General features: G+C 45.4%; 1 protein-coding gene across 5 annotated transcripts in view; it reads left to right on the top strand.

Annotated features, from left to right (window-relative positions):
* Nucleotides 1-22,669, top strand: part of RERE (arginine-glutamic acid dipeptide repeats) — a 222,880-nt gene that overhangs the window by 157,595 nt on the left and 42,616 nt on the right. For all 5 annotated transcript variants that reach the window (XM_084300172.1, XM_084300171.1, XM_084300169.1 and 2 more), the window contains one exon: nucleotides 17,924-18,004. In XM_084300172.1, the coding sequence (XP_084156298.1) occupies nucleotides 17,924-18,004 (81 nt within the window). The remainder of the gene's footprint in view (nucleotides 1-17,923; nucleotides 18,005-22,669) is intronic.

Below are 22,669 nucleotides of genomic sequence, written 5' to 3'. Positions count from 1 at the left end.
TGTGTTGCAGTTTATTGCACAGGGAGGCTTTTGCTGCATGGAATTGTGCTCCTAATTAGCATTCAGATGTTGATGATGAAGAACATTGGTGAGGCTAATTGAACCACCTCTAAAATTCAGGGCTGCCTTCCAAAGTTAAGAGAATCGGGGTGAAGCAGTAGTTTTTGCATTATTTCTTGGACTCTTTCTCCCTTTTCTCCTCTGCTTTGTCCCATCTTTTCAAGAGATGTTAAAATTCTCAAAAAGCAAATGCAAAATGTTCCTTTGGAAGGAGGTTTTGCTCGTGCATCGCCATGCAGAACTGCTGATGACACACTGTGACATCCTTGATAACTAGCTTTTATCATGAAATATGCTGCCCTTTAAATATTTTACATTGCTTTTGATGTAGAGTAGTTGAGGTAAACAACCTAGATTCAAACAACCTCTTAAATTTATGTGCAGGGATAGTTAATCCTTGCTGGCGATAAACCTTAATTGGCCATGTACATGGATTTACAAGTTCATAAATTTTAAAATATCCACACCTGGCTTCAGCTTAAAGCTCATTTGTCATAAAATACAAGTGGAGATCTGTCTGCCAAAAATGACAAGATACAGCAAACTAATTCCCTAACGTGTTTACGAGTGTTTGTAATCCAGTGTAGCTGGTCAAGAAATTACTTATGCAAAACACACGTACTTATTTGCCTGGCTTTTCTGCCTGGAATCATCTTCAAATGTCTCTCATCTGCCCTTTTTGGAATATCTGCTCATGAAAACATTGTTTTCATTGCTCACTCCTTTGAAGCCAGCCTTTTCGGTTATGCTGGAAGACAGAGCTGCTTACTGGGGCAAAAATACCATGAATTTTATTTACTGTTTATGTGGCAGCTATAGAAAATGTGATTCATAGCAAAATTGAAACAGAGCCTCTCGAATGGTGAGAAGGAAAAAATATCATCAAGGGATATTTGAAAAGGAGGCTGGCATTGCAAGGCTGCGGTTGAGTAATTGAGTGGGCTTAGAAGGTTAAGATATCGCTTGCTGCTTGATTTTAATTTTTTATCCACAAAAAGTAAACATTACAGCTTCTTAGTAGAATACCAGTTCCTGTTAATGTTTTCTGGAACTCAGAAATCAAGCCGTCCGGTGCTGTTTGCAAGTGCATTAGTCAAAAACAGCTGAAAATTAGCTGAGGATTGAAAGAAAAACAAGCTATGGTCTAGTAAGTCCTCTATTTTAATAAGAATAAATCAAGTTTCAGTTTAAGAAAAAAGGTGGGAATGTACAGTCCCAACTATGGCGTATTCTAAGAACTTAGGCTATAAAAAAAAAACATCAATCCTCACGGTAAAAAGTAACTGATGAAGGACAAGATTCTTCTGCTTGGGGGGAAAAAACAAAACCCAATTATTTAAGAGTTGCATAAAACTCCAGTTACTCAGCAGTTGACAGATACACGAAATTATGAGGTGTAATACAGCCAGAAAATATAAGGTATAATCTGGCTGGGAAAGGTGAATTTAGCTTAAACACAGCTTTTTAGACAAAAGATATCCATCTTTTGGGTTGTGATTAACTTGCATCAGTGTTTGATCCAAGCCCTTGTTTAAAGGGATCAATATTGCACATACAGCACTGAGTTTATTGTCAAGTCCTTTCGGAAATGAGACAGTGAATTAAAAATCAATTATACGTGCAGAAAAGTTTGTGTAGGGCAATCAATTTTGTCCTTTTAGTTTGCAGAAAGATTCCATTGTTTAACCAGCTGTGAAGAGGAATGAATTTTAAAAGCCTCCAGCAAATGAGATAGCCCAAATGGGGTGGGGGTAGATTCAAAAAAAAATTATTTCAGCATTTCATGTTCAGCAAAGGCTGCCTTCAGGGATAAATCTATAAATCCTGTCAGTGACCTTGGCTTCAAAATGGGTGATTTCACTGCTTTCGTTAATCTTGATCTTTCCACAGCTGCCAGATAAGTTAGCCTTTTCTTAACAATATCATTATAGTTTTTGTTTGCTTTGTTTAACTGCCATATGTTTCTCGATTCATCGTCTTTCTGCCTTCATGTGGAATATTTTTTATCTATTAAGTGCTTACCATATTGCTGATCCCCCAAAATAATACAACAAATATTTACACTGGCCAGTTGCCACGGCTCAGAGGGCTATTTCTGCACGGGGCCGGGAAGCTAAACTCCGAGCTGAACTCCTCTGTAAGCTAAATAATTTGTAGGTGCTTTCACAAGTTGGGTTTGGTTTGGTTTTCTAAAAAAAAAATAGGCTTGTAATAGGGAGACAGAAGCACAGTTCGCTGTTGCCAGAGGGAAGGAATCTGCTGCCTGGAAGATTAATAAATGCTCTAGCAGTTGATTGTTGAAACCATGTTTTTCATCTCATTTTCAAGGGCGTCTTAAAAATGGAGATCGCTTACACTTGGTAGCGTTCTCGATCATCTTTCCGTGTTCATTTCAAAACGAGAACAAGACACTGGGGGACTTGAGAGATTGCGTCTGTTCTCCCATCGGGCAGAGTGGTTATTTTATAAATGAAGAGGGCCAAAAAAGCTGTCCTTCGTAGTTTCTTAGCAACAGAGCCGGAGTCGGGTTTAACGTCCGCGTGTGCCGTACGAGTGCTATGTATAGCAGCACGGGCTGTGCAGCTCGGCAGCGTGGCGGCTGAAACAAAGGGCACTCACCCAGCCTTGGGCAGGGGAAGAAAATCTGCCCAGCGCGCCCATACGGTGCACGGCTCGTCGTCTTCCTCCTCTCGCCGTCAGATGATGCCCTGGGCAGGGGCACGGTGGCTGTCTGCACTGCTCCGACAGCTAATTCAGATTTTTGTCTGCAAAGAGATCTGGAATCTGATTTAAATATAATGTCTTTTATCCCGTTTCTCTCTGAAAGGAAACTGAGTCACGGCATTAACAGTAAGAGCATTAGGCGAGCGCAGGGATTGTCATAATTATGGCAGCTTCTAGGGTTAATGCTTTTGCCACAGCGAGCAGAACCAAAGGAGTGAGTGTTGTAATCATGGTAAAGCTTAACCCCCCATCAGTCTCTTAATTTTTTAAATTTAATTTTTAGAAGATACCGTGTATCAAAGCTGTCTTGCTTATGTTCCACTCACCTGTTTACTCTCCATTTTTGTACATTTAATTTATTTAATTCCCAAATTCCAAAATTTAGAATTTTGTAAAGGTTCATATTTGTTAGTAGTATGATGGACTTCTGAGTCTGATAAATTCCATAGGGTACTTCTCACAGTTTGCTTCCCCTTCTGAACACAAATTTAGTAAATGCCCTTCCATAGGCTTTCTGCCTTGTGTTCCTTGATGTACATTGTCCCAGCGTCTAGGATTGTGTGAGGGTTTTCATGGTTTTGAAAACAGTTCTTAAATTTAAATACAATAGTGTTTAGCTCACTGTTTTCAGAAGAATGATTGTTTTGGAAATGCTCTAAATAGTGTGATTTAAATTTTACCTTTCCTAATGGTCTAGGAGGGGGACATCCACATGCATAGGGAGACACATCCACAGTTCTTGGTTTCATTTCAGATGGTGTCAGTGGCCATGGCATATTCCAGTAGTTGGAGTTTGTCTTGCAGCTGTTAAGAAATATGCATCAGTCTAAAGAATCCCTATCTCTGTGCTACCTAAAAGTGCAATTTTAATATAGTAATATGGTAATATTACTATAGTAATATAGTAATGGTGCAGTGCTGTGTTGTTTTCCATGTCAAGTGTATGATAGAAATGCTGCCCAGCATCTTTCCAAGTCATTTGGGCTTAGTCTAAGTTGATAGAAGTACCAAGTGTTTCTTACCCACGTCAGAATTACTGCAGTAAATGCATGGAGCCCAGGAATGGATTGAAACCTGGGAACAATCTTAGCTGTGACTCACACCACATGAAAAGCTCTTCAGCTTGCTGTGTCCGAGGTGCTTTTTGCTGTGAAGGATGCAGAAGTGTTCGTGCACAGTTCCTTTGTCTTTGCCATTGTACCCAAGGATGGGCAGCGCTATCCTTGCAGAAGGATGTTCTGTGCCCTCTTTGCATTTCTGGGAATACTTATTCCAGTTTGTCCATGATGTTAGTTTTCTCTAGTGAGGTGAGAGTCTCATGGTCTCAGGAAATTGCCAGGCTCTTACCGGACTCGGAGGTTTTGTAGAGGCACCTTGGTTGGGCCGTGCTGCCAGCGGGAGCCATCGTGTGCTACAGGCGTAGGAAATAAAAGCTATCTGTTTTGCTGCCTTGCAAGTGGTAATTCAATATTTTAGATTGTTTGGGCAGCGAAGGGTAGGGTAGCGCTGTTGAACTGCTTAAGCCTGATGGATGGAGAAGAAACACGTTTTCAGGACTGCAATCCATAACACAGATGGAGCGGCGTGACGCCGGGGAGGCTGGCAGCTCCGGATAAGGAACGGGAGTCAGAAGCTGAACCCTTACTGATTTAGGCACCTGCAGGTAAAATATCTTCAGAAATCGTGTTGGAGGAACAGCAGAAGCAGTGCCCGGGATGCTGGGGACTTGGCATCCAGGTAAACCTCGGTGACAACCAACTTGAGCTCCGTGGCAGAGGGTCTCGCCAAAGGAGACTGATACCGAACCAAACAATTATTTTTTAAATGGGAGTTTTAGTATAATTAAGGGTATTTTTGAGATACGGCACTCTTAAAGTTTTGATTTTAATGTCAGGAAAAGCTCATTTTGAACAGGTATTTGATTTTTCTAATAGCTATGAGGAGAAAAACCAAGACTAAACAATAGTAACTTTTCCCAGTGACACTGGATTTGCTGTGATCCTGCCTGACAGCTCATCTGAGACTTATTTACTATGGACCAGGGGATGTTACAGCAGAAAATGACAGAATTCCTCTTTGAATTGGTATAGTGACATAGTTCTTATTTAAGAAACTCTGATTACTGTCACAACATGGATGCTCTGTGTGCTTTAGCGCTCAGGACTTATCTTTCCTGCACAAGTGTAAGCAGCCTGAATGCCAAGCTACACCTCATTTGCAAGTTCTGTTTGCATGATAAATTTTATTTTTCTAATCTTCCCTATCAACAGCGCTGATTTTTTTTAATCTTTCAGATGACATAAAAATGCATTTTAATGAAGCAAATTATATAGCTTTGTCTCCTTTTGTGCACAAGCGGGGCGGCCATATTCAATTAGGCTGAAAAATGATCATTTGTTCTATTACAGGCTGTAACAGAGCGAGAGAGAAAACTGTGATCCATCACCAGTTGCTCAGCTTTATGTTACTTAAATCACTTGCCATTCTGTCAGCAGCTCCGAACCCTCTATGGGAGCCATTATTTAATTTAAGTTTGTGGAGGTGTCACTTGTTTGATAATAGGCTGCTTCTGTAGTAGACGCGGAGCGACTAAATATTAATCATTTTCTGCATCCATCCAAGATTCCTAATTAGTTAGAAGGGTAACAGCGCCAGTAAAGCTAATGATTATGCTGCCATAAAAAGAATGTGACAGCAAATAAGGACTCGATCCAGCGAGATGCTGAGTGCCTGCCAGTGCCGGGGAGCCTGCGGGAGCTGGGGACACCGAGCGGTGTGTGGGGTAAATGGGGGGCGTGGGGCGACCCGGGGGGGGATCCCATGGATTTGGGAGTGCAGATGCCACCTTGGAAGGATCCCGTTTCCCGTTTCATAGCAGCCAAGCAGCTCAGCTTTCAATCTTTTTTGAGAAGTTTGTTGTCAGCACAGAGGAAGCTCCCCAGGACAGCCTGTAAATAAGCTGAGCCGCTGCAGAGCTCCGCTGGAAGGGGCGTGCGGTTAGGTCGGCTCTTCCTTCCTCCTCGCTCGGGGTTGTGTAAAGGCTCTGCCCTGCTGCTCGGCGCTGCTGAGGGTGCAATCAAAAACAACCACTTGGTGCTCCGTGTCCGATGCTGCTTTTGTGCTTTCGTGTGCTGTGGTTTTGAAGATACAAAGTGCACATCGCTCCTGGGTTTGTGGTTTCGCTTCAGCTTTTACTGCCCTCTGATACCTCGCTCGTTCCCCTATCCACGTGTGCACGATCCACCACGTGTTTTCTTTCTTGTTTGTTTCTTCATGCCCTTCCTCTTCTCCCTTACCCCCCTATTCATAGCATCCTCTCAGATTTATATTTAGGCTATATGGGGAGATGGATCAGACAGGGGCTTATGCATTTAGAGGACCCAAATAAGCACCCCAGCATCTTGCTCTCCCCTGGATTGGAGTAATTTCAAGCACTCAGATCAACCATTCCACTTCTTACAAATTGGAGAAGGCGAAAGAAGGCACCTCTGGTTTATTAGGGTGCTTATTTTACAAAGGAGTTAACCTGTTACGGAGGACACTGTCTGGGTCTGTAGGTCTGGGAGGCAATTTCAGAGTCTCAGCACTTCTTCCCCAAATCCGCACCTTTCACATTCCCTTTGCCACCGTTCTCCTTTGTTACACATGCATCATTTCTGGGCCTTCGTTTCCGATTCTTTTTTTTCTCCCTCTTCTATTCATGGCTCACTTTTTCACATTTGGCACCCTCTCCCCCCCCGCCCCTCGACTAGATGTTTTGATTCAGAGGCCCTTACACAAAAGAAAAGGGAACTTATGAATCATCTGCTTCTTTTTAAAGCTACTTTTATGCGTTGCTGCCAAGATCACCGTGTGAGCCAACGTCTTCCTCGGTAATTGGATGGCTGCGTTGCGGAAGTGCATCAGTCACTCGCTGTGATCTTACGTTCGTGGGACAAAAAAGCAGTGGATAATTGAACAATGCAGGTTGTAGCGTGGGTCCCCGTGCCACGGGAGCTTGCAAGGAACCGAAACCTCGCGCAGTGGAAATTAGTTTTAAAGGGGGGAAAAAAAAAAATCAGAGCTGATAATTGTCAGGCAGCTCAGCTGATGGTGCATCCACGCTGCCGTAAGCACTCCGCTTGCAGATTTTGGTGCTCGAGTTGCACAGTGAGCAGCCCCGCTCCAGCTCTGCCGAGGGGCTTGCTGACATGCTGTCTGCTGTCTCTTGGTGGGGACAGCTCAGGGATTTCTCATCTCTAACTTTTTTTTTGACGGGCAGAATTTTGATATAATAAAAGCCCCAGTGATGGTCAGCAAACCCGGCTTCAAAAACGGGTGGCAACCTTGGGCAGTGCAGCACTGAAGATGGCTTTCTGGAGGAGATTTGGAGTGTTCTGAACATGCTTGTGTTGGTCTTGGGTGTTGAAGGCTTTCTGATACTGTGTCATCCTAGGTGGAAATGGAAGCTGGCTGCTAAACTTTCATTTCTCTAACTACAACGATAGAAATTCTCGAACCATCAGAACCCCCCTTTTTGCTGTGAACACTTGAGCAGGATGGAGAACTCCTGCCCTACAGGACAGAGCTTGCTTTCTGCTTATTCTAGGTCTCTCACTGAGCCCGAGTCTCTTAGCTTGGAATTTATTTCATCATTTCTATTATTTCTTAAATCCAGATGTGCTGTCTCAGGTATCTCTTCACTACTCTGCAGAGTGGCAGATGAATCCCGAGACACGTTGAGGAAGCTTGTAGGGGTGGTTATGCCTTTTTAGTAAGGGTCACAAACTGGGATTTTTATCTTGGTGCTTGAACTCAAACGTGGGCACTGTAACTGCAAACAGCCCCGCTGTTTAATTATTTACTCAGCAGAGTCACCTGCAGAAATATTTGCCTCTCTATGTGGATAATTTCCTTGGGGATTCTTGCCACCATTTTGTCTCATTATTCTCGGATCTGTTCGTTGCTCTAAAGCATGGGAGCTCTTGAAGTGGTTTTGTTCATTTCCTTCTGTCATTTGCAGCAAGTCACTGTTTGACGGCAGAAATACAGCCTCCAGAATAATTGACAATAATGGCTGAAATCCCAGAGGAACAATATTTCCGCAATAGGGAACTTCCACTAGAAATACAGCGTTCGGGTCTTGAAAGGATCGCACAGTACATTTCAAGTAGTCTGAGTGCAGCTTTTTGTCTGCAGTGTTACAAATCAAGTGAAAGGACAAAAAAATGGCACTGAAAGCGGAGAACTTCAGGCTTGCATAATGATGTCAAACTTGAGCAAATTGACATGTATTTTTGGAACTCTGTATGATCTACGTAACACAAAGATAAGTCTTTTCTGGGGGAAAAAATGAAGGAAATGGAAATGTTCGGGTGTTTAAGTAGAAAGCTCAAGTTGGAGGCTTATCTTATGCTAAGCCTCAGGTTAGTTATTAGCTGGTGGTCTGACCGTGCTGAGCTGCAGCTCCGGGCTGGGATGGGCGCGTGTCTGTGCTCACCCAGTGCCTACAACAGGAGTTCTGCTATTGATAACTTCATGGAGATCTGCTCGGTGGGAGCAGCGAGGCATTCCCTACACTATTTTACGTTTTTACAGTGTATTTTCACCAATTCTGGATGAGCATTAGTCTAAGAAACCAAAAGCAGATAGCTTTTTTCCCTTGGAAGTTTGCAGGTTAAGTGCTGAATTTCTGCTGCTTTCCTATCTTAAAGGGAGATTCTTTCAGATGTCACAAGGGAAAGGAAGCGTATCCTTGGAAAGAGATATTGTCCAACTTTTTTTTACTTGCTGTTTAGTTTTGATCTACCAGAAGGCTTTTTCCATATGCTAACTTTTTAACAGCAGTTTAAAATAATCAGAAGTGAATCTGTGTACAGAAAAAGATAATCTGAAGTAGAATCAAAAGCTTGCTGTTGTCTCTTGGCAGCAGCAAATTGTTTTGTTTTTCTGGGTCACAAATGTGCCAGACCTTTTCTTCTCTTTAACTCTGCAAATGCCTCTTAAAAAAAAAAAATATCACTTAGGTGAAAACTCACTGAAATCTTTCAGCTTTGTTTGCGGCGGTGAGAAACTGTTGATTGCAGGAGATGACAAAGTTCAGGTGCCAGGAATAGATAGCGAGCTTTGGTGGTGTTTTTTTTTTCTTAAGCCCACAGAAAGGGCTGGGCTCAGAAGCCTGGCTCATGGACACGTGCAGAGAGAAGCAGTTTGGTGGAGGTGACGGAGGCTGCAGGAGGCTTTGTGGGTCCTGGAGAGCTGCACAGGTCTGGAGCCAGCGTGGTGCCGGGTAGGTGGGTGCCTGCCAGCAGAAGGCCTGCCACGGGCATTTAAATACAAATGTGGGCAAGCTGGCCTGCCCAGTTCCTTGCTGGTGGAAATGACTATGTGTAGTAGCATGGGGAAATGCCTGCAATGTCTCTGTACCGTGGGCCTGGGTGTTTGCAGCTGGTGGCAGCTCGGGCTTGCTGCGCTGGGGAAACTGCCCACAGCGGGACCCAGTGCTGCCAGGGTCCTGTGGCCTGCTCGGGGTATGGGGGACACCCCATCTTGTCCCCCATCCCGACTTTATTGGGGTTGAGCTGTGAAAGGAGCAGCCCTTGACCCAGCACTCATGTGTGCCTGTGGCTTTCCTCGCTGTTGGACGTGTCACAGGCACTGCCGTGGCGTTACGATGGATCCTAACGCTTGCAATAGTCCAGGAATTGCATTGCCAGTGAGGCAGGGCTGTTTATCAAATACCCTTTCTAGAGCTCGGGAAAAGTAAAGTCAGTTTTCTTTTTTTTTCCTCCTGCTGCTGCTTTAATATCCAGCCCTTTTTTGATCTGTGCACCAGCATCTGATGTGCCACTGCAGGCTGTCCTTAGATCAGGTTTCTTGGCGCGCTGTTGACTTTATCTCGTTTACCGGATCGCATTTCTGCTGCCATACGCTGTGTGATCGCAGCCTCCCCGCAGCTCCTCAACAATTAGCGACCGAGCAGGAAGCGTGTGTTCATTACAATAGCCTTTTGATTCTGATTTTGTGATCCCGTGGCGGAGCGGCGGCACCGCTCGGCTCTGACAACCGACTTCCCCTGGCTCGGGCTGCAGCGATCCCGGTCGGCTCTGGCCACGTTCTGGCACGGGGAGAGGTGTTGGTGGGGCCACCAGCTTCCAGCATCACGGGAGCATCGTCTGGGGATGTGTGGTGAAACACCCAGACCTGATAAACAGGGAGGCCGCGCTCGGAGCAAAACCGAATGCTCCTCGTTTAGGGGTAATTGATTTTTATTTTCTGTCTGTTTTCTTTGCTCTCGCCCAGAAACAGGTACAACATTCACCAGCAAATAAAAAAGCCTTGCGAAGTGCTTTGGGTGAATCTGAAATCTGTCTCTCTACAAAAATAGCTCTGTTGCAATACAGATGGTGAAAGAAAGCAGGGGTTAGTGCATGAGGTTAGCAGCATCCTGACAGCTTGCAGCCCGGGGTGAAGGAATGGTTGAATTCTGCCCCGGCTCCGGAAAAGCCCGGGAGCTGTTGTGTCACCTTCGATAGCGCGATGCCTTTGATGCAGGTTTCTGCATTGATCCTTGGCATGAAGCAGAGAGAGGAAAGAAGAGATGGAGAAATTGGCAGTTGGGCTGTAGCTCGCGCTGTGCTCCGATTTAGAAACTCATACCCCCTTACAACATCATCCCCGATAAAATAAATGGAAATTAATTTGGGAAGCCTTGAGTTGAGCACCCAGGCTGTCCCTGCAGCTAGCTTGGGAGCCCTTTTCCCAGACCAGGTATGGTTCAGGGTCAGAGGCACGCGGCCAGCACCATGGCGAGAGCATTTCTGCGTTCTCGTAAGGAGGGAGAGAGGAGAGAAGGGATGATGAATCCCCTCTGACCTCTGGAATGGCAGTATAAATACTTTATTGAAAATTCTAAATAAATGTGTTTGTAACCAGTAATCCTGCTCTGCATGCAGTCTCATTTAGCCAACTGTGTATGCAAATGTGCTATTAATGTGTTTGCATCCAGTATAAATATACAAATCTAATCTGTTTATATATGTAATTTACACACAGCTGTGCTCATGCTCACTTAATACCAGTATTTTCAGCGAGCGAGAGGTATCATGGGAGATCTATTGTTCAAAACAAAAGCTACCAGTGCAGCACCATGGCAGGGGGATCATTATCATTTCAGGATCTCTTGGCATTCCCTTGAGGGAGGCTGCTTAATGACTCGCCGGCTGTGTGCGCGGCTCTGGGTATCCGGAGCGGGCCCTGGTGGTGCTGTGCGCCTCCGCAGCGCCGCGAGGCTTCGGGGCAGAGCCCCTGGTGCTCAGCTCGGGATGGAGGGTGTAATGCTGCAGGAATATGGAGTGACCCCAATGGGACGGAGAGCGAAGTGCTCAGCACCTTTTAGGCCTTGCTGCTGATCTATTTCTTGTCTTTTCCTGTCCGTAAAGGCCAGGTGATCTTACAGGCATGTGGCCTGGGGGTGTATGGGTTTATGGCACTTAGATGACCAGCAATGCACTCTGAAGAGCTGCTTTGAAAATCCAATGAGAATGTTGGTGCCCTTAAACATAGATAGGTATCTAATGAACACCATAAAAATGTTTTTTTTTCTTTTTTTTTCTTTTTTTTTTTTTTCCATATTATCTTTGAGTTAAAGGCCTTGGTGAAAAAAAGAATTTGATTTTCAGATTATGAAGCTCAAAGGAGAATTTTGCCTGGGGAAAAAAATATTAATTGTAACAAATACACAAGAAAAATAAGCAGAGCGCTATCTATTAAGGGTGAATTTGTTTTTAGTATGTGTTGTGAACTAAGGTCGCAATCTGCTTAATGAAGAAAATAATCACGTATATTTTGGAGGTAAAGCGTGCTTTTAACAACAATAAAAAGTACCCATACACACCCACCCACCGACATATAAGATTTTCCTCTTCCAGTGCCTCTCCACAGAGCAATCACCTGCCTGTGCCTTCCCTCTTGGCCTGGCAGTCTGGAAGCACATTTGTGACCCAATTAACGAAGCATTTACCTGTTCAGAGTCACGGAAGGGGCATGTTAAAAACGCAAACAGCAAAACCCCCCAACAGGAACCACCACTTTTCCCAAAACGGGTCATTCCAAAGCGTGTAGGTGGTGATCAAGCAGCAGCAGCTGGCGTTGAGGGGTGGCTGGCAGGTATTAGTGCTTGTGCTTCGCTGCCACCGTGAGCTACTGCTCCTAGGTAGGGCAAAAAGCATCGCTGCACCGCTGCTTGCCACTGCTCCACGACCTTCTGCAGGCCAGGCGGATCCGGGAAGCGCTTGTGGTCATGGAGCACAAACACTCCCACTGCAGCAGAGGGTTGCAGACCTCTTCAAGCAGTTGCCAGAGCCACCCGGTGAACGGTTTCTCCTACCTCTGGTCGTGTCAGGGAAGAGCAATGAGGCCCTGTAACCACAGCCTCTGCCTCAGTGCAGAATTATTGGGAGAAGACTCGAACGTGCTGGTTGGTGACAGCCCTGCTTGCTGCAGGACACAAGGAAATGCTGTGGTAGATGTCAGCAGTCCCATCCCTAACGTGAAACATGCTGTAGGCTAAAGGCAGGTGACCCTAAGCAAGCAGTAGAGGCACAGATATTTCTCCAGAGATCTACTTCAGCTTCCACTTATGTGCATGAGATGTGCTCGTGCCTCTCCGATGCGGTGTCTCCGACGCTGAGGCCAGGGCAGCGACACGCAGAGATGCTTAGGGAAGGCTCACGGAGCCTCTGCATTAAACAAGTTTGCCAGCTGGGTGATTTTTGCAAGCTTGCTGTTAACTGATGTAACGAGCAGCAGCACGAGGATCCAGTGCGAAGGGTAAAACTGCTGGCTACTTCAAAATTAAATTTAAAAAACATAAAGCAGAGTTACGGTAGTGACAGGAAACAATAAAACAAAGGAAGTTCAGATGAGGTTGAAGCATATCCTGTTCTCCCAGCAGCAGGCCATATTAAAGGAACACAGCAGAGGCCTGAGTATAGATTTTTCTTGACAGTTCCTTTCCCAGTGGACTTATTTTAGAGGTTTCGGGTGAGCTTTGCTGGGTCATGATGCTCATTCCACACGCTACGGTTGTAACCTAAAATATCCTCTTACCTCGGACCAGTCCTCTTCGTGGCCCAAGGATGGGCATCCTTAGGCTGAGAAATTCCTCTGGAGTCTCCCTCTAGCCCTCTCCCCTGCTGCTAGAAATGGATTTTTCCCCCTCTTTTCTTCTGTAGCTTTCTGTCCTCTTCGTGTAGTGGGACTTGAGCCTTTTAGCACTGTGCCGTGGAAGTGTTTGACTCGGTGACCAGACAATGTCTGTCCATCTCCATCTGCTTCTCCATTGTGCAGCCGCCCAGGCTCGGTGCCAGGCTGCATTCCCTGTAACATAAAACACCTTTTTTGGTTCCTGCTGGAATCACTTGCTGAGCAGTACTTGGTCCTGTCTGCTACTGAGCACACACAACTCCTTTGAGGTTAATGCTACAGCAAATATTAACATCGTTTTCTGCTATAGCCAGGTGTAATTTGGTGGGACAATAATTGTGAACATGGGAAGTTCTGTTGTGTTGGCGTCTTCAGGTTAACCTGTCTCCTTGTCTTAAGGCAACTGTCAGGATACTTCTGTTCCTGGAGGACAGTATGTATCATTTAACCTTATCAGCAAATGCCTTTATTTGCACTGTACACACATAAGCGAAATATAATGTTAAAAACCAGCCAAGCTTTTAATAAAATGTACTCTGCGTGCTGAAATCCAGCCAATGTGCGTATACGATGTCTGCATGCTAAAAATTGTTTGGGGCGATCTATAAATGTGCTGAACATTTAAGAGTTTTGCAGATACAACCAAATCTCATTTTCATTCCAGAATAACTGCCATAATTTTTCATCCTGTGAAATTTAAGAAATAAAGATGCTTTTACGCATTTAGTGTTTATTTGCTGTTAACTATTAAAGCCCTGTAAATCTTCTTAGCACGTTTGCTATAAAACTTAATAAGGTGCATTAAACGTGGAAGATGGTGACAACTTCAGCTGGCATCTGCCTAGCAAATCTCAGGCCTTTCAAAACGTCCACTGTACCTATTGCTTTCATGATCGTAAAATCTGTATTGGAAAAAAAAATCATAGTGTTTTCCACTCTAACTTCCCTTTTTTATACGCTCATAATTTAAGGAAATGTTTGAGAGAAGAACTTGTTGTTCTTGGACACGGTCTAAAGAGGGGATTTTTTTTTTTTTTTTTAGAAAAATTGAGGAAAAATCCTTATTTGTTGGATTAAGAAGGAACAGAAAAGCCTCTGTATTTGTGTGTTTGCAAATGTATTGCATTACAACATGTTTTTCATTAATTAACCAGGTGGGAGTCGTGGGAAGGGAAAGAAATAACACATGGCTTCTCTTAAAGAAAATACATTTGATCTAAACCCGATTGAAGCATCACCTCAGAAGAGACATATTAGTAGGAGTTACAAATTTGCGGTTTTATCACTCGTCCTGCCTTTCTGAAGCCCATGAGGTTTCCGTTTGAAATTCTTAAATTGATTAAACTGGTTATTTTTTACTAGATGTTATTCTTGTGTGCTTTTAGAGCCAGCCGTATCTTCGATTTGTGCAGTAAACAAGATGAAAAGTGAACTGGGAGCCTCAGTTCCCAGTTAAAACCTGGGGTGCTGAATTTCAGCATGCAGCAGCAAATTTTTCCTGCCAAGCTGTAGTCTCTTGATAATAGAAACCCTGACGCATAACCTTAACTACAGCTTTGCAATGGCATTATCATCACATTGATAAACATGCCATCTGAGCTCTGTTAGTCAGAACATAATGGCTTTGTGTATCTTGTCATGATATTTGTTTCTCGGGATAAAATATGGGACCTGCAAGGAACACATATGCAAACATTAACATGCTTGTTCCTTGTTCTTCCTTGGTTATTTATAGCTCCCTGTATACACATTGGAGCAGGATACTGTAGAACCTAATAAATTTTACTGGGGAAGCTCAAATTATAAAATGGCATTAGGAGATCTTGTGTTCTGGCTGGTCAATAGCCATGGTAACCACTTCATAAAATATCTCTGACTGTCAATATTGACTGACCTAGCAAGCCATGGGATTTCCTAATGCTGCTTCACAACAATAATTACCCGTAGTATTTTTGTCAGCTGTGTTACAGTTTGTCTTTGGTGACAGCACAAACAATAATGCTGACAGTCCTGTCACATGTCGAACTTTAAAACATTACTTAAGTGGTAAAATTGTAATGTTTATTTTAATTTTTCAAAATACAGAATTTGGATTTTCAAACCACTGTGCTCTAGAGCCACTTCGTTTTCTTACCAGAGCTCCATTCTCCATGGGTTTAAGGCTCTTTAATTCGTTGGCTGTTGTTTGCTGATACCTTCTGCGAGTGCCACATCTTCTGCACTGTTAAAATGCAGCCATAAAATTCGTTGCATGTCATTTGTGCAGAGGAGAGAGAATTCAAACGGCATTAGGCAGCCTGTTTTATGACAGACAGGAGAACAACAGGTCGCTTCTGATTTGGTGTGTGACTATTTGCTTCTCAATATTTAAATGTGTTTAGGAGAGGTCTCTGTTGTGCTGGACTTGGAGAAAAGCAGTAGCTGGTTTTGTTGCAGGCTGAACAAGAGCTGAACGTAATGCCTGAATTAATGGAAGAACAGGAAGGAAAACGTGGAAGAGAAAATGTTTAAAAAAAAAAAAAAAAAAAGAGCCTTAAGTTTCAGATTTTCTAAGTTTATTGAACTGCTTTTTATGTGTGGTTGTTGAGAAGAGTGGCTGTCTCGTGCCTTTGAGTAGACACAACTATTTTATAGCTTCTCATGCTGCCTCAGTGGCCTGGTGCTCATTTTATACGACACTGATAAAGGTGGCAGCATAATTGGCTGGGGTTTCGGAGTGGCAGAAGGACGCCTTCAGTCACGTTTGGAAACCTGGGGCGGCGTTTCAGGCTCCCTCAGACAGGCTCTGCTAGGCTGACGTTGCCAGTAGGGATTTTTGACGTCTCCTGAGTCAAATGGAAAACAGTTTGTCATAGCTGGTTGGTTTGTTTGGTTGGTTTTGTTTGCTTTAGCTTTTAATAGTTGAACGAGAACACGAAGCAAATGTAAAAGAGTTTGATTTGAAACCTTCTGAAGAAGATAAATAGACTTCTCCCCTGAGAATTCAGGTACACCGTAGTAAATGTTAGGTAAAACGAGGAATAAATAGGAAGCCAGGCCTTTCCTCTTTATGGGATTGCACTCTCCTGTTCCTTGTGCTTTTCACCCATGGCTGGAGTCTCACCGCTCTGGTTTCTCCTCCTTCCCCCCGGCTTTTCATGTCGAGTTCTCCCATATGCTGTTAGCTGATGCCGCAGAAGTGCTGTACTGCTGATAGCACCCAGGAGGCAGTGGTGTCGACAGTCCGAGTTCATTTTGGCTTGCCTGCTCTTAAATCCTCCTCCATGTAGTTGGTTTTCATTCTTTGCCATAAGTTGTAGCCAGGAACAGCGCTGCTCTTTCGGGATGCCGGGGCTGGCAGGAGGAGGATGGTGCCACTGCCATCTTACCTAGCCCAGAAGCACAAGGCGGCAGAGGTGTGTACGTGGTGTCCCCCTCTCGGTGTAATGAAAATTCCTCGCCATTCACATGGTAAACAGCCAGAGGTATGCATGCGAATCAGCCCACAGGCTGTGGGCAGCTTGGTATCTGGTGATCTTTGGGTGTGCAGGGCTGGGACCGTGCCATTAATCCAAGGGGCCCGGTGCAGGATCCCGATCACCCCAGGTGCTGAACTCGACTCCTGCGTGCTGGGTCCCCTGGTTTAGGAGGGACCTGGTTTTAGGTTTGAGCCCCAACACACAGGGTTGAGATCTCAGAGTGTGGACCAGGGGCTGTTTGTTTGTGTCCCTGTGCCCCCAGGTGGCTTTGTGGGAAGCCTGGTGGTCTTAATGGTTTGGAGGGTTGGGGTGAGGTGAGGAAATGTTTGTGATTCTGTTGAAGTCCCCTCAGGTGGGAGCAGGTCTGCCCAGTGATGTGGTGGGCACTTGTGGGGCGTGCAGAGCGCTCCTGTGGCAGAAAACTGATTGCCCTTCCTCAAATTCCCTAGCCACCACACAGCGTGGAAGCCCCTAATCCCCTGCCCACCTCCCTCAGGTCGGTGTTTGCAGGAAGAATTAGTCCAGAAGGCACTAAGCCAGCCTGCTGGGTGCGTTTGTACTCGGGGAGCTGCCTCTGCTCCTCTCCTTCGTGCCCCGCTCCCCTTCCCTCACAGGCAGCGCTCGCTTCGAGCCCTGCGGGCTCGGGCCTTCATCTCCCCGCCGCGGTGCCGGGAAGGGGGAGGAGAGCCGCGGGGGGCAGCCGGGGGCTCCGGGAGTGTTTTGTGGGGTTGTGTTTTGTGGGGTGTTGTGTGCGTGTGGGGCGATCCAGGCCGCCTTTTGCGGCGCGCCCGCGGCGCCCAGCCCCGCCGCCATCACACGCTGGGCGGCCGCCGCCTCCCGCCCGGCCCCCGGCTCGCCTCAGCTCCCGGCGGCCGCTCCGCGCCGCTCCGCCCGGCCCCCGCCGCCCTTCTCCCCGCTGCCAGCGGCCCCCGGAGCCGGGGTCGAGTCCCGGAGGGACCCCGGAGCTTCCCCGCGGAGCCCCCCCGGGCCCCCTGAGCGGCTGCGGAGCCGGCGGAGGGAAGCGGCGGAGCCGCCTTGGGGGAGCTTCCCCGGGAGCGGGCGTCAGGAAGGGCGAAGCCGGGGGGGAACGCGTTGAGCCCCCCGGCACCTCCTGCGGAGCCTCCTCCTCCTCTTCCTCCTCCTCTTCCTCCTCCTCCTCCCCTCCGCCGCCTTCCTCCCGCTCGGGCAGCAGCGCTGAGGGACGCGCGGCGGCGGATTGCGGCCGTCGCGGAGAAGGAGCGGCTGCGGTACTGACTTTCTTCTTCTAAAGCTTCAAACGCTGCAAGTTTGGCATAGGAAGGGATCTGGCTCGATTTTTTTTTCTCTTTTTCGGGGGCTTTTCCGAGCCTTTTCTGCCTGCTCCGTCGCTGCGTACGTGTACGTTTCCTTCCATCGGCAGTCCTTGCGCTCTGAACTGTTTGGCAGTTGTGCTGATTACCGAGATCTTTTTGTTTTCCCCTCTGCTGACATGCTATTTTTGTTATCTTTTATCGCAGAAACGTTTTATTAAGGGGTTGAGGCAGTACGGCAAGAACTTCTTCAGGATCCGAAAGGAGTTGCTTCCGAATAAGGAGACCGTGAGTACATTCGGACTTTATGTAATTTGCTTTTTCTCCTGCTGCTTCAGCGTTTGATCTGGCAGAACTGCTTCCTTTTCGCCCCGAATTTGATCCCTTTCGGATTAATACGAGAGAAAACGTACGGCCGGAAAAGGTGGCTGTAATTTTGAGTGCAGTTTTTAGGTCTTAGCGTGAAGGCTGTTACATAAAATCGGCGTCGTTGCTGGACCAAGCCATTAAGGTTGGATGAAGTGCGTTTCTGGGGGACGAAATCTAATTTTAAATCCTGACATTACGAGGGGATAATACATTCGTGCCACCAAGTTGGGCTCGGATGGCAGCGGGTAATTAAAGAAAGCCGAAAACAAAACACAATCTAATTGAAGGTGGAGGAAGGAGGAGGTATGTGCCGCTGCCGCGACCTGCACCAGCCGTGGTGGCGTTTTTAACTCTTCCCTTCCTGAAGTATGCGGACAGCAGAGGTGGAACTTGAGTTTCTGAATCGATCCGAACTTCATCAGGCTGCCGAACTGTCAAATGCTATTAAAAAGCCTGGCAAGTGCTTAGGAGGAGGGCGGGCAGGGAGGAGTGGTTGACTTCTTCAAAGGAAAGCAGGGTTGGGAAGCCTTGGGAATCTAGTTAGTTTTCCATTAGTCCTAATTGTCGAGCCTCTCTAGAAGCTTCGGTTTCCATTCTGCAGGTGTCATTTAACTGCTGGGAGGACGGTTTTGGAAAGCAGTGTTCATGTTCCTTCTGAATTTAGAAGGGGAATAACTCCACGAAAAGTGAGGCAGGGTAACTGTTTTTTAGCATTTTCAGTGCGCTTGCATTAATGGTTCTGAAAATATTTATTTAAAGCATAACCAAAGAGAGGTTGTTTAGACTTTTTGTTTGTTTGGAACTTGGATGAAAGGAAGAGCACTGCTGGGAAAATATTTTACCACCTGTAAAACCTGCGTACTGGAAGATGTTTCCTTTCTCCCCTTCTGAGATGTTCTTGTGACGTGACCCGGTGATATCAGTCTTTCATCAGTAAATAGCTAATAAATGTGTGAGTCAAATAGGAAGGGGAGGGTGAAGTGATTCCTGGGGTGCCTCAGCCAGCGTCTCTGTTCACTGATTGCATTGAGAACGACAGGGAAACTTAATTACTGAGCAAGTGTAGGTAGACCTTGCTTTGGTATTTAGTTGGATTTTGAGGCACGAAGGCCTGGTGTTGGAAAGATGGCAGCTTAAGAGGAATGCTGAAATAATGTGCTCCTAGCAGCACGTAGCCAGCTTCAGCAGCCCTTTCCTTTCTGCTTTGGAGTAACTCCTAGCAATGGATTTAGGACAAGTTTGTGTTTACTTTAGAACACATTCTTCTGACGGAGAAGTTACCAAGAGGCAAAATTACTGTTTAAAAGTTTGAATTACAGTGAGTATGAAATACAGCTTGAAATAAAACACGTCTCTTTGTGCTAGAGAAAAAGAGTTTGCAGGAGAAAAGAAAAAACTAAAGACCTGAGAGCTGGGGGCATGTGCCTGACCCTGTTTCTGCTACTTGACTTCTGCTGTTTGCACTTGGATATCAGGCCCAAGGCTCTGTAGAAGGTTTGCAAGTGGTGTGAAATTTGATACAGGCTATTATTGTGTGAGTGTTAGATTTTTGTTTCATTAGTTCCAAATTTTTACTGTCGGGAAGACTAACTACCAAGTTTGAGCAACTGGAAGCCGTGTGTTCGTGGTTTTGAGCAGGCTGTTTTAGCCTCTAGTGGTAACTGATCTACAAGTAACCTTTGACCGACAACAGATTGTTTAATCTCTGTTTCCTATTTTTGCCCACAGGTCTCCCTTCTGCTCTCTTTTAATTCCCACTCTGTTTTCAGACAAAATTTGCAGCATTTTTGCTGTAGTAAGACCCACAAGATAAAGGCTGTAGTAAATAGTATCTGACTATCCAGTTTTGCTTTTCCTCCTTAGAGTGGTATGAGGAATATTGCAAATTACAAGGTTCTGGAATTAATTTGTATATTTTTAGGTCACTAGAATAATTTCAGAGACTTTGCCTGTCATTCTTCTGTTGCGATGTGAAGTAACCCCGTAGCAATTCCAGAAATGCTAGAAAACAGGCCTTATTTTCCTGTTTAGCCACCGTATTAACATGAGGTAGAACTCTAAAAGCCTTTATAGGCACACAAGGGAACTACAGCAACTCCCAAGTCCTGCAAAAGCTGCTTGAAAATGAGACAGGGACATTCTCGAAGTGACTTGCCCTAAATGGAAACCAGGTTATAGGTCAGTACAGCCTACACACTTCTTATTTATTAGGAGTTTACCTAACCAGTCGCTGAAGTCTGTGGCGAGGGGAGGCAGAGTTGTTTTTTCTTCTCTGGAAAACCCACTTCAAGTTAAATCTCCTTATTTTCTTGCTTTTTGTATAATGCATGCCTTTTCTAGACGCTTAGGCTGCTTTCTCCAGGAAAGAACTCCTAATGCCTCCTTAAGCCCCGCAGTTGGAACATTGCAGTGGTGGGAGATAAGTAATACAATAGAAATACCAAATTATCGTGAAGACTAGGCCTATTTATATTAAATCAAGCTGATGCTACTGCAAAGGAAGTCAGAAACTAGAGGTTAATATGGCACTCTTTCTTTTATAATATTGGGAGATGTATAGTGGCCATGGAGAGGTGAGAATTGAGCCATACTGTAGGAAGTTTTCACAAGCATGTTAAGAAATGCCTTATTTGAGCTCTGCCTTTTGCTTTTTTCCCTCTCCGCAGTTCATGAGAGCTGTTAAGAAACCCCTGTGCTCCTCAGTGTGTGTTTTAACTAATAGAACACGTTTTTTCCAGCGTTTTTAACGTAGTTACTTCTAAATGAATAACCAGCCAGAAAAGATCTTCATGAAAGAAAATACTGACTGCATATCAAAGCAGTATTTTTGTTTAGGTCTTCACTCATCCAGTTTATTTCAAAGCAATTATGTCTAAGAGAGGTTCCCAGTGGGCACGAGCGTAAATAGCTGTAGCATTCTTTCTCTTCAGGCTTTTATGAGCAAGAGACACGGGAACTAAACCAGCTCTTATCTGAGCATGCCCCCTGCTGAAACGGGAGTGCTGAGGTTGATTAAGGAAAGGCACTGGCTTTAAGGCTGGATCAGCGTTAACCGTGTGATGCTCTGGAGAAAAATTGCCTCCATGTAGATGGGCTTAAATACAGCTTCTGAAACTTCCTTGGGTTTCCACTCAACTCTGCCCTAAATGTATCTGTCCCTCCATTCCCATGTGTCCTTCCTTTCCCCTTCCTCTTGAGTAGCTCTCTCTTGTCGCCCTGCTTGGGAAGTCCCCTCGTGTCCTTTGGGTCATGCTTACATTTTGGATTTTTCCCCATGGTAAGCCATGAACTTTCAGAGAAGTCTTTGTGACATGACCAGTTTTCGTGAGTAGCTTCCATTTAAATTCCTGTGTTGTGAGATGCAAGATAAACAGCTGGCAGCAAGGTTTCATAATGGTCTGATTTGGCTTTGTCTGTGCTTTTTTCTTCCTGTTTTGGGTTAATTCGCTAAAACTTGGTGATATACAGGATTCTCAAAGCGTTAACGATCCGCACTCCAAATTCTTCAGGTGATTGCACTGAGCTGCTTGAATTGGAGAGCTTCAGAAGTACCAGCATTGATGGGCCCATGATAAATGGACTTAAAAGCCTACAAGATCAGGGCATGATTTTCTGGGTTCTTCTAAATAGCTTAGCTCTGTGTCAGTGATGTGCGAAACACAGGGCCAGGAGGGGGACACCACATCACGGTGTCAGAGCCAGGTCCTCTCCCACTGGAGCTCCTGCAGCCCGCTTTGTGTTAAATATTTTGTCTGACCAGCAGAACTCCAACATCTTGGCCACCAGAAGTGGAGGGGATGTAAGTGAATGTCCCATCGGTAGCTGGGCTTAGGTTTAAGCCTAATACCGTGTGTTAGTCACTGGCCACCACATTTGCTGCAGATGAATTCAGGCTTTGGAAACATCTTCCATGGGAATAGGCCCAAGTGCTTATTAAGTGCTTCTGCCTATTTTTAAAAGTGGGGCTGACACCTCCCCGAAATGCTTTGAGGTTCTCGAATGACTCCTCCTGCATTCATCAGAAGGGTTTATGGTGCAGGGATTGTGACCGTGGTCTGATTGTCTGCTCGTCTCTTCCCCTGGTGAGCCTTGAGGAGCCGCTTGCTGAGGGAGAAGTCTAAAAAGAGAACAGTGAACCTTTGTGGAGACTTGCAGGCTTTGGTCTAATTTTGTTTTGAATTTCTCTGTTCAGCACATAGGCATCTCTGCTGTGTATGATTTTTGGTTTGGTTGCTTGGCAAGAGACAGCAGAGTGCGATCTGAAGGTCTTACCTCTGGGTGGGTGCTTCTGGATTTAGCCTTAAAACGCAGTGTAAATAAAAGTAATGAATATCAACTGCCTCCCTTAGATCAAAATACCTGCAGGGTGCTTTCTCATGTGCCTGCAGACTGAACGTGCACCGATTTCTTCTTTAGGAAAAATATTCTCTGTTATGGTAGTAAAAATCCTCCTGCCCAAACGAATGCTGTTTGGGATTTGTCCCTGAGACTAAATAAGCTGTCCTCTGTTAATGTTAGGAGGCAACACGAGTGCAATGGGAGCTTTCAGCATAAACTTCTGTTTAATTTTAGATTGGAGTTTAG

This window comes from Netta rufina (genome assembly GCF_964035555.1).
Source record: "Netta rufina genome assembly, chromosome: 22".
In the NCBI taxonomy this organism is placed as follows: domain Eukaryota; kingdom Metazoa; phylum Chordata; class Aves; order Anseriformes; family Anatidae; genus Netta; species Netta rufina.
This window is presented reverse-complemented; position numbering and strand designations above follow the sequence as displayed.